At 42.0% G+C, this 17670-nt stretch overlaps 1 protein-coding gene across 1 annotated transcript in view; it reads right to left on the reverse strand.

The window, feature by feature from the left end:
* The window catches only part of INSC (INSC spindle orientation adaptor protein), a 136807-nt gene that overhangs the window by 81952 nt on the left and 37185 nt on the right, over positions 1-17670 (reverse strand). The window contains exons 3-6 of the mRNA XM_073350627.2: positions 11419-11764; positions 10829-10881; positions 7274-7397; positions 152-265 (exon numbers count right to left, since the gene is read on the reverse strand). Coding sequence (XP_073206728.1) covers positions 152-265; positions 7274-7397; positions 10829-10881; positions 11419-11764 — 637 coding nt within the window. The remainder of the gene's footprint in view (positions 1-151; positions 266-7273; positions 7398-10828; positions 10882-11418; positions 11765-17670) is intronic.

Here is a 17670-nt window from a genome sequence, read left to right on the forward strand (position 1 = left end):
GTTCTAGATTTACTACTGGATTCCTCTCTGAACAGGAAGTAGCTTCCCCAGCATTGCACCTCCAACACTTGGGAAACCTCTGGACCACTTCAACTATAAAAAAAAAAATAGCCAGTTAACTCTACATTGAATGAATTTGTGTGCACCTTACCTTAGCTATGATGCGGCACAATTGAGCACCCTCTTGGGTAAGGCTGAATAAACCACTGGTAGATGATTCGGTGATATATATATTATCTGATGAATTTATTTGTCTCACAAGATTCTGTGCAACACAAAAGGTAATAAACACCAGTTACTTCCAATGAAAAGAATCAAGGGGGGATAGCTGTGTTTTTTCTTTTAGGTTGGAGTAACTGAATCTAGTCAGTTTAACCAGTTTCAAAGTTACTAATCACACAGTGAAGGGAGGGAGAGAGAAAAAGACATTGTATGGGCCAAATTCTGCCCTTGTTAACACTGGGTTACCATACTTATTTCAACTGCATAGATGTAACTGAGGGTAGAATTTGCCCCTACACCTCTTTATATAGAGATCTCTATTAAGAAAATAACAACGTTTAAAATACTGAACAAAGAGCACTGCAATTATTTGGGAGAACATTATTTGATTTAGCATGGAATTATTCTATGATTTGCAAAGGGTGATTAATTTGCCTAGCTCAAAACTGACATAATGCTATGAATCTCCTATTTTTACACCAGGGTAATGCTGCAGACTACTGACCTAACAGGCCTTTTCCTCTTCTAGTTTCCACAGTTCTATAATAGGATTCTGCTAAGATCTATTAACGACCCTCAAACTATAGAGGAAGTATCATAGTCAGTGCATGGCCTTGTGACAGAAAAAACACTGATTAAGTCGCCAGTAAATGTAATTGATTAAATGCATATTTTCTTTTAAAATCGTTATCTTGGTTTTGCATGTGTACCACTGCATTTGCACAGATTAAGGGGATTGTTAGAAGAGGAGAGGCTCCATGATGCTACATCTAATGTTGTTCTCTCCACCAGTGCATGTTATCATTACAAAGAAGAAATACAGCTTTTAAGAAAGAGAAGCTATGTATTTGGATGACCTTGTAAACTGGAGTAATAGTAATAGGATGAAATTTAATAGTGAGAAGTGTATGGTTATGCATTTAGGGATTAATAACAAGAATTTTAGTTATAAGCTAGGGATGCATCAATTAGAAGTAATAGAGGAGGAGAAGGACCTTGGAGTATTGGAGATGATTATGAGCCGCCAATGTGATATGGCCGTGAAAAAAGCTAATGCAATCTTGGGATGCATCAGGCGAGGTATTTCCAGTAGTGATAAGGAGGTGTTAGTACCGTTAGACAAGGCACTGGTGAGACCTCACCTGGAATACTGTATGCAGTTCTGGTCTCCCATGTTTAAGAAGGATGAATTCAAACTGGAACAGGTACAGAGAAGGGCTACTAGGATGACCCGAGGAATGGAAAACCTGTGTTATGAAAGGAGCCTCAAGGAGCTTGCCTTGTTTAGCCTAACCAAAAGAAGGTTGAGGGGAGATATGATTGGTCTGTATAAATATATCAGAGGGATAAATACCGGAGAGGGAGAGGAATTATTTAAGCTCAGTACCAATGTGGACACAAGAAGAAATGGATATAAACTGGCCATCGGGAAGTTTAGACTTGAAATTAGACAAAGGTTTCTAAACATCAGAGGAGTGAAGCTCTGGAATAGCCTTCCAAGGGAAGCAGTGGGGGCAAAAGACCTATCTGGCTTCAAGATTAAACTCGATAAGTTTATGGAGGAGATGGTATGATGGGATAATATGATTCTGGCAATTAATTGATCTTTAACTATTCATGGTAAATAGGCCCAATGGCCTGTGATGGGATGGGATCTGAGTTACTACAGAGAATTCTTTCCTGGGTATCTGGCTGGTGAATCTTGCCCACATGCTCAGGGTTCAGCTGATCGCCATATTTGAGGTCGGGAAGGAATTTTCCTCCAGGGCAGATTGGCAGAGGCCCTGGGGGTTTTTCGTCTTCCTCTGCAGCGTAGAGCACGGGTCACTTGCTGGAGGATTCTCTGCACCTCAAAGTCTTTAAACCACGATTTGAGGAGTTCAATAGCTCAGACATAGGTGAGAAGTTTATTGCAGGAGTGGGTGGGTGAGATTCTGTGGCCTGCATTGTGCAGGAGGTCAGACTAGATGATCATAATGGTCCCTTCTGACATTAATATCTATGAGTCTATCTTTATTTTTCTCATATCTTTGGAAGAAGTACAGAAAAAAATCCCCACTTATAAGCTTATGAGCCAAAATTCAGTCCTCTTCTCTTCAACAGGCTGTATTTCTGTCTTTAACTTTTAGCACCACTGCCCAAAAAGTCTTCTTAGAAAGCCACAGAACCTATTGTTTTACATTTTAACATTTATCCAGACAGGAGTAAAATCCTCACAATCCATGGCAACTGTGACGGGTTGGACCCCCCTTCTGGGATGCCACGTGATGCACTGGGATTTCACTCAGCCCTCCTGCTCCTCTAGCCTGAGCTCCCTCTCCCTGTTTTGCTGAATCAGGCTCCCTAGCTGCATGCACACACACACACACACACACGTACGTACGTACGTACGTAGGGAGCACCGGCTGTAGAATCACACAGAGGCTGCAAACACTTCTCTATGGGAAGGTTCAGCGAGGAATTTGCCCAGCGTGGCGTCCCTCTGGAAAGTACACCCAGGATAATATTGTCTTGCACTATATAGAAAGATCTGCACATCCCAAGCTCATAAAAATTTGCCCTCTCCCTCAATGTGAAGAGAGATATGCACAACTTCTCCCCCTACACACAGTTATAAATTGCACAAACTGGGTTGTTATAAACAAGAAATAAGTGTATTAACTATTAAAGGTAAATTTTAAGTGATTATAAGAGATAGCAAACAGAACAAAGCAGATTACTAAGCAAATAAAACAAAACACGCAAAACTAAACTTGATTCACTAAAGAAACACATTGCAAAATGTAATTTCTCACCCTAAATGTTGACTTAAGGCAGGATGCAGAGTTTCTGTAGCTTAGATTTCCAGTTATTTCTCTTTACAGACTAGACTCCTCTGTCTCAGTCTGAACTCAGCCCTTGCCTTTCCCTCAGCTTAGTTCCTTTGTCTCTTCAGGTACTTTTAGCAGTCTTTCTTCTTGGTTGGGAAGGCAGTGAAGAGAGAGTCCAGATCAACCTACTCCCCAGCCTTAAATAAGATTTACATAAGGCGGGAATCTTTTGTTTCCCAGTCTTGACCTCCCCCGCCTTTTAGTGGGAAATTACTAGAAGTCCAACATGGTGTTTAATACCAGGTGACAAGTATGTTCCAGGACACTTCTCTGGAAGGAGGGAGATTAGTATCTGCACAGTTCTATGGTTCTCCTTAATGGCTTATCCAGGATGATTGCTTACTGTCTGGTGAGCATTCCCCCAAGTACACACCCATTTGTAATTGTTACATAGTCAATATTTCTAACTTTAGATACAGAAATTATACATGAATTCAAATTGGATAATCACATTCAGTAAATCATAACCTTTCCAATGATACCTTACAAGACCCATCTTGCATAAAATATATCTTAGGCCACATTCATATCATAACCATATTTCTATGAAGAATATGGGGTGTAACGTCACAGTAACGTTAATCAGGACAGAGAGATGCTGTTTGAGTTGGCAGTTCTGACCTCAACAGGCTCACCTGACTCATACTTGTGCTATACTAGCTCACAAAATTTCTAGTTTTAGCCAAGCACACAGAGACCAGGCATCCAGTCAATGGGCAGCCTCAGTAACTATCCTAATGGACTCTGAGCACTAGAACAAAAGGAATAGATCCTTTGAGTTCCGAGGAGGGACACATTTTTCAGGAGGGACTGTATAATGTACTATGCCAGGTAACATAAAACAAAAGCAAAAAGATTTTAAACAGTTTCTAAAAGTGCTTTTGTATTAGTAACCCTGAACTCTTTCCATATTTTCACCCACTCAAACACACACTGCTCTTCCATATACAATCGCTCAGAGAAATTATTTCTGCTTCCCTTAAAATTAAGTGATTCGATATTTCACACAAAGATAGTGTCCTTAACTATAAAGTGAATCCTACTTCTCTACCTTTTAGTTAAGGTAAAGAAAAAAGGAAAGTCTAAGTACAGCCTAGTTACTTCATTTGCTAAATTGAAATAATTACTTAAATTATTTACACAGCTATTTATGCTTGGAATCATTTGTGGCGTTACATATGGTTCCCATAAAACATAACTAAAGCTCAACAGCAGGCAGCTTGTTACCTCGACTTAGCTCTGCAATGCTGAAAATTGCTTCTCTAGCTTCCCATTTCCTTGGCAACAATCTGTTTTAAAACTAAGATATTAGACAGAGAGGAAGGTAACAAACAGGCCATAATGGGTTTGAATCTCTTAAGACAACAAGTTAAACTCTGCTCTAAGTTAGAGCACAGAAGCAATTTAATTTTGGCAAAGTAATCAAAGTACTATAACTATTTCCTCCATTCTCAGCCCTTCATGTTCCTTTTCTGCAGTGAAAACATAACATTTCTGGGCTGTATTAGCATCAGCTCTGAAGTGTGCACAAATACTACAATACACAGAGCATAATAGATGGTTAAGGGAATTAATAATGGCATAACGAGCAAGTCACCAGTTTAAATCTAGCCAGATTGGTACAGATTGAGTTGTTACCATTTAAAGAATGTTCCCAGGGTAAATATATATGTAATCCCAATCCAATGCCACAGTCTCAGTCCTTATATTTCCAAAAGGTGGTTAAATGATAAGTTCTATGATCATACAGTGCATTTACTGAAAAGATTATGTGCAAGTAGGGGTTTGTTCTCCAGCATCCTTTGGTCTTACGTGGGGATGGAGAAAAATCTTCTATTTGTGAGTAAGAAGAGGCACTGCTTGTGTCTTTTTCCATCTTTCATTAACTGGTTATTTTCTGGTTTGGGGGAGGGAAAAAAAGGCTAATGAGCTTGTTTAGCTCATACACAGTTACATCACAGAATCACAGAATATCAGGGTTGGAAGGGACCTCAGGAGGTCATCTAGTCCAACCCCCTGCTCAAAGCAGAACCAATCCCAAACTAAATCATCCCAGCCAGGGATTTGTCAAGCCTGACCTTAAAAACTTCTAAGGAAGGAGATTCCACCACCTCCCTAGTTAACGCATTCCAGTGTTTCATCACCCTCCTAGTGAAAAAGTGTTTCCAAATATCCAACCTAAACCGCCCCCACTGCTCCTCGTTCTGTCATCTGCTACCCCTGAGAACAGTCTAGATCAATCCTCTTTGGAACCCCCTTTCAGGTAGTTGAAAGCAGCTATCAAATCCCCCCTCACTCTTCTCTTCCGCAGACTAAACAATCCCGGTTCCCTCAGTTCCCAGAATATCCTCATATTTTCTATACCTTATTTGGATTGAGGTAGGGGAGCCCCGCTGTGCCAGGCACTGCACAAAAACAAGACAAAAAGAAAAGGAGTACCCGTGACACCCCAGAGATCAACCAACCCACCTGAGCGCAAGCCCTCATGAGCTACAGCCCACCCCATCGAATGCATCCGATGAAGTGAGCTGTAGCCCACGAAAGCCCACGCTCAAACAAATTGGCTAGTCTCCAAGGTGCCACAAATACTCCCTTTCTTTTTGCAAATACAGACTAACACGGCTGCTACTCTGAAACCAAACACAAGACACTGGTCCCTGCCCCAAGGAGCCCCCAGTCACAGCACACCAGCTATATGTGGACAGTAGCACTGCAATGCAGCCTCTCCCAGGGGCACAGCCGCGGAGAGAGGTCGTTAGGGGGCCAGGGCAAATCCCTACTCTGCAGGCTTGGAGGGGTGTACGGCTGAAGCAGGCCTGAAAGGACCCACCCCCGTGGTGGTCCAGGGGCCTCGCAGCCGATGCTGAGGCAAGACTCAGGGAAGGGGCAGCTCCGAGGCTGGGCCCGCCCCGCTGCTCATCGCGAGGCGGCAAGGGGCGCGCAGGAGCTGGGACAGGGCAGCAGGAGCACGTCGCGATTCGGGGGGGAGTAGCCCCTCCCCGGCAGAGGAGCGCAGGCGGTATCACCCACCCCGTTGTGTCCCCTCCGCCCCACTCACCTGGGGGAGGCCCCAGCCCAACCGCCCGCATCGCCCCACCGTTCCAGCGCTCCCCTACATATTTCACTCACTAGAACTAAAGTCTAGGACCGATGTGGCCTTGTGGGGAAAACCTGCGGAGAGGAGCCAGACAGCAACTCCAGCCAGTAGGATCCAAAGCAGGGACTGTTCCCCTTGCATAAGATGGTAAAATGGGGCCCAGCTGGAGCTCCCTTCCCACCCCCAGAACAGTGCAGGAGAGACCACGGATGCTCTAGGGGCACATGGCACCTCCCCAACCTCCCATCATATGGCCCTGAGATAGAAACGGCAAAAAGGAGCTGAAGACTCCAGCTGGTAGGAGCAGAAACAGTCAATGCAGGGACCTTTGGACATTCAGAGAACTTCCCAAAGTTTTGACTGATCTGTATTGATTGGATGTTTATGACAGTCCCCTCTTCCTCCTTCCCTTAGTGTCTCTTCACCTGTCTTCCATACCTGACCCTCTTAACCCCTTCCCTATCCCTTTCATCTCCTTTCGCTTTCAATTATCTGATCTACCTCCTAAACCCACCCATCATATTTTTCACTCTGCTTGTGTGTTCTACCCTTTTTACTGGTCTGTACAGTGCCTCGCACAACGGGGCCCCATTCTTGGTTGGTCCTTAGGCACTACTGTAATAAGCATAACAACAACAACAACAGCATGAGTGGAAGCAGATCCATTGCACTGAATCATTATTTGGACACTGTCCAGAGGTCACCTCCTTAAACTGAAGAGAGCCTGACAGCGGAAGTGACCAACTCAGGCAGCCACATGATTATTTTTGGGGGAATATCAGAACCAGATCAATCAACAAAGAAAGTGAAATATACTGGTGTACTGGAAAAACTAAGTGCAGATGAAATCAGAGAAGGGTCTGATCAGTGATGGGCTATGGGAAGACTTGAATAGGTTACTTTCAGGGCCTATGAGATACTCTGTCTCAAAACAAAATTGGAACGGTTTTCAGGATGCTTGAAGCACCAACCTCAGGTTTGTAGGGACTGAGGGCTGTAAATATTTTACTTCCACCATTCAAAACAAAAAAACACTCCCCTTCAATACGATGTTTTAAAACAAATGCATTCAGCTTTTACTGACCTGTATCTCATATGTTAAGGTCAATTCTATCAACTGGCCGAAATACTGTGCGACTGTGGTTAATGTTTCATTAATACAAGATTTCATGGACTGTAATGTCCGTTTGTCTTCAGTTTGTATGCACCTGAAAAGAAATTGAAGGGAAATGAATGAGAAAAATACCCACATTAGGCATCACCGTTATCAAGCTGATTGAGCTAACCAAGCACTTTATGTTGCACAAATGTTAATAATGGAGATTCAACTGTTCAAGTCAAGGTGCAGCCTTATTATAGTTAACGTCAGAAGAGGCTTTTAGCAAAGTCTTGTCTGTCCAAGGTAAGGAAGAAGTCAAATGATAATATTATAAATTAATATCTTACAGGTTCACAATGCACTTCATAGACTGTGTGACAAATTCTGTTTTCAAGTACACTGGGATATATCCAGAGTAACTCCACCACTGTTGACTAAAGTTTAGTGTTGCTGTACATCAAATGGCTGCTGCGATCCACCCTGAGGTGTCTGCATTTCAGTTGTAGGAATGTACGTCCTCTATTTGCAGAGCCAAATTTTTTCTCAGTAAGTTTAATTTTCCATATTTTAAATGGGAGTAGGATCAAGGCCCTAATAAGTATAAGTCAAGGTGTCCGTGTCAATGGAGTTAGTCTGGATTTAAAATGGTGTACCTGAGAGCAGAAATTAGCCCTCTATACACACAGAGCACTTACCACTACGAAAATACAGCAACCTCAAGGATTGAATGCAAGAGCCATTCTGTGCCCAACAACCCTTGGCTACAGTTTCCATGAGGGAAGATGGAGAATAACTTTTACAGATACAGGAAGAATTTGGGTAGCCAAAATATTGTTAAACAGTAACAATGTTCTCTATGCTAACAATAAGAAATATCCAAAAATTTGGGGCAGGATTACCAGGGTTAACATTCTTACTCATCTAATATGTCATTAGCTATTAGAACAGCCACAAATAGTCAGGGTCTCAGTTTTGTATCACATCTAAAAGATTGTGCCTCCATTTGTACAGTTCTTCCTAGCACTGTGGAGGGGCATTATTTTCATGCAGACAAAGACTAGAGTGAGGTCTACAGCAGTGGTTCTCAAAGCCAGTCCGCCGCTTGTTCAGGGAAAGCCTCTGCTGGGCCTGACCGGTTTGTTTACCTGCCACGTCCGCAGGTTCGGCCGATCGCAGCTCCCACTGGACATGGTTCGCTGCTCCAAGCGAATGGGGGCTGCGGGAAGCAGCGTGGGCCAAGGGATGTGCTGGCCGCCCTTCCCGCAGCCCCCATTGGGCTGGAGCGACGAACCACGGCCAGTGGGAGCCACGATTGGCTGAACCTGCGGACGCGGCAGGTAAACAAACCGGTCCGGCCCAGCAGAGGCTTTCCCTGAACAAGCGGCGGACCAGCTTTGAGAACCACTGGTCTGCAGAATTATGCGCACAACTTCTTAGAGCACTTTAGTTGTCTTTGGATATCTTTTATCTGAGTATTATTGACCAGGCCCAACTCTGTTTAGCTTATAATATCCGATGAGATTATGGTTGCCAACTTTCTAATTGCACAAAACCAAACATCCTTGCCCCACCCCTTCCCCAAGGCCCTGCCCTCTGCTCACTCCATCGCTTGCTTTCCTCACCCTCATTCACTTTCACTGGGCCCGGGCAGGTGGTTGGGGTGTGGGAGGGGGTGAGGGTTCTGGCTGGGTGTGTGGGCTCCGGGGTGGGGCCAGAAATGAGGGGTTTGGGTTGCAGGAGGAGACTCAGAGCTGGGAAGAGGGTTGGGGTGCAGGGTCTGGGAGGGAGTTAGGGTGTGGGAGGAGGTTCCGACCTGGGCAAGGAGCTGGGGTGCGGATCTGGGCGGCGCTTACCTCAGGCGGCTCCCAGAAGCAGCCAACAGAGGGACCAGGGGGATTTATATAATATTCCCCCATAAAAAACTCATTTACTTGAATTAAGATTAGTAGATCATATATGCAACCAACAAAACCCAGAAAAAGCAAAGCAATAAACAGTTCAGTCATTCAACATCCCCATTGCCACTCCCTTCAGCAGTTCTTTTAACCTCACCACTTCCCATCCACCACTCATAGCCCATATAAATTGAAGCAGATGCACAAATAGCCTGATTTTTAGAAGTGCTCAGCACTTACAGCTCTGACCGAAGTCAATGAGTCTGTAGAAGATGAACAACTGACAGTATGACCTAGTGGTCAGGTGATGGTTGACAGTACATTTCCCCATTGAAGCACAGCCCTGTCCTTCAGCGCCCCCATCCCAAGGGTTTTCAGTCCTTCCCTTTAGTCAGGGGCATTCAGGGCTGGGCCTTTGAACAGTCAGTATCTTTTCCAGCTGCCCTCTCACTGGAAGTGAAGGCTCTTGTTGTATTGTCCTTTCGGAGTGGGTAGGGGAGACCAGGGGCAACTACACCCAACACCTTGGGGAGCTAAGCTGCTGCCTCCCCTGACCACTTCCTACTTTGGTCTCATTCAGCTTCCCTGTGTAAATCATTCCAATCAAGTCTCTGACCCACACACTCTGTCCTGCTTCTCCTTTGTGCGTTTGCACAGGCATGTGTTGTCAGGTCCCAGGCAGTGAGTTCCTGGGCAGTCCTTTCCCCTCAGATCAGCCATCTGTTTCCTTCCACTGCCTGCCTCCGAGCTGCTCAGCTCCCCTTTTTAAAGCCCTGCCTCCAGCTTGTGCAGGCCCTGCAGATGTGTCTGGGCAGGGCTGCCTGGGGCCCAAAGCTGTTCCTTAATTCCTTGCTCTGCAGTGTGGGGTTTGCCTACCCCATCAGAGTGTGCTCTAGGACACACATGAAGAGCAACAGTGTTCAAGAAACACATTTTCTATTTTCTGGTAATTATGTATTATGTTTTTTTCTAAAGATGAATGACAGGCTGTGTTTAAAGTAAATCAAATGAGACTATTGATTGGCGCGACTGTGCAAATAAGGAAAGTTCTGTTAGAATCAGAGCATCAGCATGAGAAGAATTCTTTCACAACTCTCACTTTAACAATGTTGTATAGTGCTTATATCAGTGACTCTAACCTAACTAATGCCAGTGAATACATATCTGTGCTTAGGGAACAGACTAACAAAAAACTTGCAGCAGTACATGAACATGTGGTATCATTGTTTTCAAACATGAACCAGGACTGCAGTTTTCAAACTTAGCTTGAAATCCTGGCCCCACTAAAGTCAATGGTAGATTTGTTATTTATTTCAATAGAGCAAGATTTTCACCCTCAGTGCCTAAAGCCCTGAGGGTGTAAAGCATCACAATACACTAGCATTGATCCTTGTTCCATGCCAAGTTCCCTGTTCAACAACAGATCCTAATGAAAGATCAGGGTCTAAATATGGATATAACTAAGTACCTAACTTAAGGCACTGATGGCCCAATAATCAGAGGGCATTTTAATGAAAGCTGCACATACTCAATTAAACGTTCAACGAGCGTTAGTTGGATTTGCCTCCCTCATTAAAACTGTCACAGCTTGTAACCAATAGTTAAGAAGCAAAACTGACTATCCAGTTCAGAAAATTGAAGTTACCTTTCCGTGACTGCTGTAAATTCTGAACATTTTTCAATTAAAAGTTTTTCAAACTGCAGGGGGGAAAAAAGACAAAAATGTGTTTGAAATAATGTATGCAATATAGATCTTCTTTCAATAAGATTACACTTGATTACAGTAAATAGAAATAGTCAAGAAGATATTTTGTGAACATCTTTTTTTTCTTTAATTTCCCTTTTTATTGGCATCTGTGGTTAATTATAATAGAGATAAAAACTGGAGCTAAGCCAGTCCCAGTCCCATAAGAACATTTTCTACATCTTAACTGAAAATAAGACTCAATTCCAGTAGGCCACATGGAGTGAACTACTCAACATAAGTAAAAGTGGCAGAATCAGGCCCATAAAAACACTAATCCAAACATAAGACATGTTTGTTTATACACCCACAGGGAGACTGGATTGTTCTGAGATATGGAGTCTTTCTCACTGTTCAGAATGATTTGCCATTATTGTAATTAAAAAAAAAATACAAAGGTTGCCCTCACCAGATCTATCAGCTCCCAAATTCTAAAGATAGTTTATAAATTCAAATTGACAAACAAATCAATATTGAAGAAATAATCCTACCTGGTGCATTTCTTCTGAGGAATTTCTAGTGAAGCTATTGTATTCGTTTATCATTGAACGTACGTGACAATTGACTCTTACTGTCATGCTGTGAACTCTTTGCCATCTGTTCTTCTCTAGTTTTTGAGCAATCCTGGTCAACTCTGTGCTTATGATCCAAGCCCTTTTTAACAATAACTGCAAGTTATCATATGCACTATGTTGTGATGAAAGGATAAGTTCATTCTGTGCATCCTCCTCTGTGCTGATTGGTTTGGACTGAAGAATACACATACATTCACAATCCGTCATCAACTTCAAGTCCTCCATCCAACGCTGCACGGAATCCACCTGAATTAAGTGCATGCTAAAGTGTAGTAAAAAAGAAAATAATCAGATGAAAGATCTGAAACAATTTAGACATCGCTTTCATGAATAGAATATGGGGATAAAACTCCCATAAGGATGGATTTCCAAAAAAAAAAAAATCAACTAAATGAAGAATTAACTTGGCTGCATTATGAAAGTGACATGCTTCATATTCCAAATAAAGATGCTGACCACCTATAAACCACTTCCACATTAGAGACATACAGATCTCCAAAGGGGAGTATGATTTGCCTATACCCAGGCAGTAGCTGAAATCGCTATTATATTATATTCTACTTTCTTTATATTGGCTGAAATTAAGACTAGAGTCAAAAAGTTACTTTATTTTATTCGTGAAATAACTGACAGGCAGTGGTCTTCTCAGAAATTTAACCACTAGGCTGATACAGACCAATACAAGTCCATACTTGTCTTATAGCAAGTAAGAGCTGTTAGACTCTCAATCTTCATGAGACCTAAATACGCACAAAACAAAGTTTGGGGGACAGGGGGTGAGAAATACATTACTGAGAACACTGAGATCAAAAGTAAATTTGTGGAGAAGCCAGAATTAGAAGATGTATAAAAATAGGGCCCAGTCCTATGTAATGCTTAGCTCTTCCTAAGAAGGGGTAAATTCCGATTGGTAGCGCTTTGAACCTCTCTGATTCAAGGATACAATTAGGAGCAACTAGAATCAAATACTAGAGACACCTGTGAAAAGATATTGAAATACAAATATAGTGAGAAGATTTTAAAGGATTAGCTGTGCTGAAGAGTATCATTGAAGAGATGTAACATGCCAACTAAGCTTTTAAATCTTAATTTTTTTTTTGCATTTTCACCTACTTTTTACTATGATAAAACACCTGTCAGTCATTCGCTCTGAAGTGTTTTGTCAGACATGTATTTTTCAGCTAACAAAAGCCTTGCAACTAATACTAGTTTATGTCAAATATAACACAGCAACTGAGTACTCCAGTGTTCCATGTAAACTGAAGAAAGCTATCTAGAAATACCGCCAAGGGTTGCTTTGGAAGACAACTTAAAGTCAGAAAACGGACAACTACCATGAAGAACATTAAGGAAAATGTGAGAGTTTAATGGTCCTCAGAACTATAATCTTTGTGCCTCATGGGTTGCATCTGCAGACTTCCTCACTAGAGAAAAGGACATTTTCACTTAAGTTTAAATAAAGGATGCTTAGTCAGGGCATTCAGTGCAAGATTTAGGTCTCAGGAGGGATTTCTCCCCATTGGTGTAGAGTTGAGAAGCAAGGCAACCCCCACAGTATCAGAAGAGGGCTTCCAGCAATCTTTTTGAAGAGTCCCTGAGGCTAAATAACAGCCTCATACCACCAATAAACTGAACATTGAGAATGAAAGATACTTCTTTTCAGTGGTTTTGTTTTCTCGTTGCTCCAAGCAGAAGGCTTGCTAAAGCCTTCCTGCAGGTGGGAGAGGCAAATTAATCTGGCTGGGTCTTCAAGGGTGTGGACACTAACAACCTGCCTTAATTGACAGGTCTGGTTCTGCCTCCAGTAAGCTGTAAGCAGGTGTAAGACCCACTGTAATGAATATGTGGACTTTCCTGCTAGTAAATAAAAAACCTTGCTCTAAAAAACCGAACAGCTCAAGGTGAGAGGTCTTAAGTCTAAAGGAAACATTGTTGATAAAGTAAAAATAAATATGGATCATATGTGGATCGTATGCTGCTTAGAAATTGAAGCAGCTGTCCTCCCTCCCCTCAGAAAATTGTATACATTTTGCATAAAAATACACAATTCTGGGCAGCTGAATTCTATTTTAGTAATATTTGGCTGTATACATCCATCTAAATTAGGTCCTTTCAAAAGAGCCCAATAGTGGAAACTTATAAATTAAAACAATTACCATGGTGATTTTTGTGCATTTCAGAATTATGTCTTCTTAAGAGCACTGATGGACTCTCAGTAGAGGCAGAAATCTGCTGGTAACGGGAACAGCATGGAGGCCACATGGTGTAATAGCTACAGAACAAAATAATGGAAGCCAACCATAGCATCTTGTAAAACTATCTGAACCAGAGCCGATTCACTGTGTGAGTCCCTGGTGAAGCTACTTCACTTTGTGCATCAGTGAACTCAGTAGTATGGTAGAGGCAGACACATGGCTTACAATTAAAACAAGTCATTTTACACCCTGGCCAAGATTTCTTGGGCAAATAAATTACTGATCCAAAAATATTGGCCTGTTAAATAATTAATTTACAGTCTTGAATGTCACCAGTGTTTTAAATTAATTTGTTATTGTATTGAGCATGCTACTGTACAGAGTAGAGACTTGGCCTCCAACAGTATCTAACAAAAAGAGACGAGGGACTGTGATCAATGGAGGAACTGGACTTAAGTGGCATAAGAGGAACTAATGTCTAAAGGTTGTTTTAAAAGAGATTGCCTTCCTCAAATCTCCTGTCTGGAGATGTTTCTGAAAGGTTCCCACTATGAAGTTGATCCTGGTGCCACTGTACCTATGGTAACACACTAACTGGCTTCAATGGAAACAGGATCAGGCCCTACATTTAATGGGTATGACTGATGTGCCACAAGTGCTATACCATTATATATTAGTATCACTAAGTTGTATACACATCAAAATACCTGATGAATTATTATGAACAAAATATTTTATAATGCAAATTAAAAACAACTGCTTCTTTCACTAATGACCAGGGCAGAAGGTTAATGCTTCTGTATGAGTCATGAAATAAAACCTGAAGGGCTTCTATGTGATCTGGAAAAATGGTGGTTGAGAGTTTATATGGAGGCATAGGAAACTGAAATAAAAGATACCTACACAGTTTTGTGGTAGCAATGTGTGGGGATTGATCACAAACATGGGGGTCCCCTGATTTTACATGGAGACTGGAAGCACTGCATGTTAAGGGGCTTTCATCTACTTCACTACACACTGCCTGGACTAATGCACATGTCAGATCAGAAAACATAAATCGATAAGGGCCAGAGTCTATTCCTCATATCAAGAGATATCCTACTCTGATCTCACTGAGGTACAATGGGACTGCTGTTGTTCAGAAGCCTGTACTGTAAGTTGACCAAGGCAACAAGTGTCTACCTCAGCCTGCTTCATAAAATTGTTTATGAAATTCAGCAAAAACTGGAGATAAATCTGGTACAAACAGAATTGTTTAGGCTAAAAGCAGTGTGATAAGGGGTCCTCGAGGCGACTGGTAAAATCTTGGGTTGTTACAATAGTAAGCTGAACAATTCTAGGAGTGGAATGAAATGTTTACATTTGAAATTACCAAAATGTGTTTAGACTGGTGAATGCAAATGGCTTGAGACTGCCACACCTTCCTTGGACATTGTTTGTCGGTGGGAGCAAGTGGACTGAAAAGAGTGAGCTTCACCATTATGGCTGCCTGAGGAAAGGTTTCCTGGTGTCTAGTTTCCATTGGCACCCCCACTGTCTCCTGGAACCCCAGGATCCACCATTAGGCCTTCAGTGTCCTGATCGATACATATGACTCCGGCCGTATCCCAACGCAAGAGGGCAAGGGGCTCACTGATATTGGCGCTAGTCAGCTTGCCTGACCAGTTCAGTGTACCCCAACTTACTAATGACATGTTCTAGATACAGTTAACATACTGATCATTAATATTATTGTGTGGTGAATGTATGAAGCTCAAATTCAAGATTACAGCTATATTGGAAATTATGTTATCAAAGTGTGTCTTCCAGGCAAGGCTGAAGGTACCCCACCCTAAACAAAGGAATGTAATTTTGTCACCTGAAAGAGGTATTTCCAGTTTACAATGAAACAATGGGAATGCAATTTTAATAGAAGGTAAAAAGGACCATGAAGCCAACAAGGGGAAGAGACAACCATTCAGCATTCACCACAGGGGAAGGAGATTGAAGAAACAAATAATTTGCATTTTAGCGAACACCAGCAAGGAAGAAACCTGCATGGAACTCCCTTCAGCCCCAGACTCCATGTCACCTTCCTCACAGCTTTCACAAACTTTATTTTGGGGGGTATCTTTAAGAACAATACATATCAAAGGTTCAACAGACTATAAAAGAAAGGGGCAGGACATGTTACCTTTCACTTAAGGCAACAAAAGAACTGAGCACTTTGGACTTTGTGGGAGATCCTGACCAGAGAGGTGGTCAGCCATCTTGCTGGCAAGGTAGACTGGAAAGGAAATTAGCTTGAACAAAGGCTATAGCTTGCTTTGTTAAGTCTAGAAAGCATTTTCAATTTTATTTGCATGTAATCATTTCTAATTCGTTTATACTTGAATTCACTTAAAATCCCATCTCCTATTGCTAAGGAACGTGTTTTAATCTAAAGAAACCTAGTGCTGTGCTTGATTTAAAGTGAATGTTAACTCCAATTAATGTGTCAAGCTGCTGAGTATTGAATCTTTAAAGCAACAAACAAACCTTAATCTCTCTGAATGGTCTTGGAGGGGGCTGGACATTGCAGTGTACATGGTTTTGTGAACATTTGGGATGGGGGCATTGGGGTCATCTTGCCAGATGTAACAAGCAGGCTGCTGGAATCAGAATCACTGAGGCAGAGCTACTTAAAAGATAGCAAAAGCTTGTATGCTGGCTAGAAGTGTCCAGACAAAAGAGCTACAGTAGCAGAGCGTTTTGAGGCACTCAGGAACAACAGCTCACATGTCTGGATTACCCCAGAATGTGACAATATCTTGACCAGATTAGGCCAGAGAGGCATGGTCATCACCACCAGCAGCTAAATCTTGACCACTGACTAGAATCTGAGACTTGGATCCCTGTGTGTATCCTGTTCCTTCTCTTCCTTGGTTCTTTTCTTTCCCATCTCTCTTTTTGCCTTCTCTTGAATAGCCTGGTTTAGCCAATCAAGACTGCATCCTTTGCAACACGGTTGTGACCTCGTGACTAGTGAGGCAGCTAAAAGCAATGCCCTAAGCAGCCTGATGCCAGTATAAGTTTTACAGTTCATAGTAAATGTGAACAAGGCTAACAAGACATGCTGTGCCCACATTTCTCCACCACTGACATTGCAAGTAAGATTTAGCTCCAGAGACAGAAGCTGCATTTCCTATCTTTGCGATCCTTTTCTGTCTCCTTTTGCATGTGTGTGTCTTGTTTTGGCTTCAAGAAAATGGGATCAGACTTCACCCACGACAGCTCCAGACCGTCTCAGTTAACTTTTTCTCTATTCCCCCTACCCGCAAAAAAGGACGGTAATTACCTCTTTTAATACCACCTAAAAGACTGTCAAACAGAATGTTTCCCATAAAAAGCTCACTACAGCTGAAGGGAAACTGAATAATGTTATTTAAATGAAAGCCTCAATACTTTACTTTCAAATTCTTTAGCCATTTTTCCCCTTTTTCACTGTATCTTTAACAATAGGTTTAAAAGATTTCTAGTGGTGTTTATTACACTGGTAGTATGCCAGTGATAAGTGTGGTCTAGAGGTTTGGGTCAAGTTAACTGTTTACTATTACAACGTTAAACAAGGGTTTCATAAATATCTTATGGGCCGGAGACACCTTTTAAACAACACTCCTCCATGGAGTCAACTACTATTAAAACAGAGAAAGATACCAAGATTTTTCAGAAGTGATTAGTGTCTAGAAGTGCTCTACTTTTTTTCAGTTCCAAAACTGACATTTTAATGGGATACAGTTTTCAGATGTTGAAAAATCAGGCCCCTTTAAGATGATTCCAGTTGGGCAACTCCAAGTGAGGTAGCCAAAATCTGTAGTCTCTTTCGAAAATCTTGGCCAGAGAGTGTCAGAATCTGGCCCTACAGGCCTTATCAAAAACCCACTGAAATTAAATAGGCATTGAAGACAGCAAAAAAACTGTAGTATTCCAAGACACCAAAAAACCTTTCCTCAGA

Source organism: Lepidochelys kempii, chromosome 6 (assembly GCF_965140285.1).
Source record: "Lepidochelys kempii isolate rLepKem1 chromosome 6, rLepKem1.hap1, whole genome shotgun sequence".
NCBI lineage: Eukaryota > Metazoa > Chordata > Testudines > Cheloniidae > Lepidochelys > Lepidochelys kempii.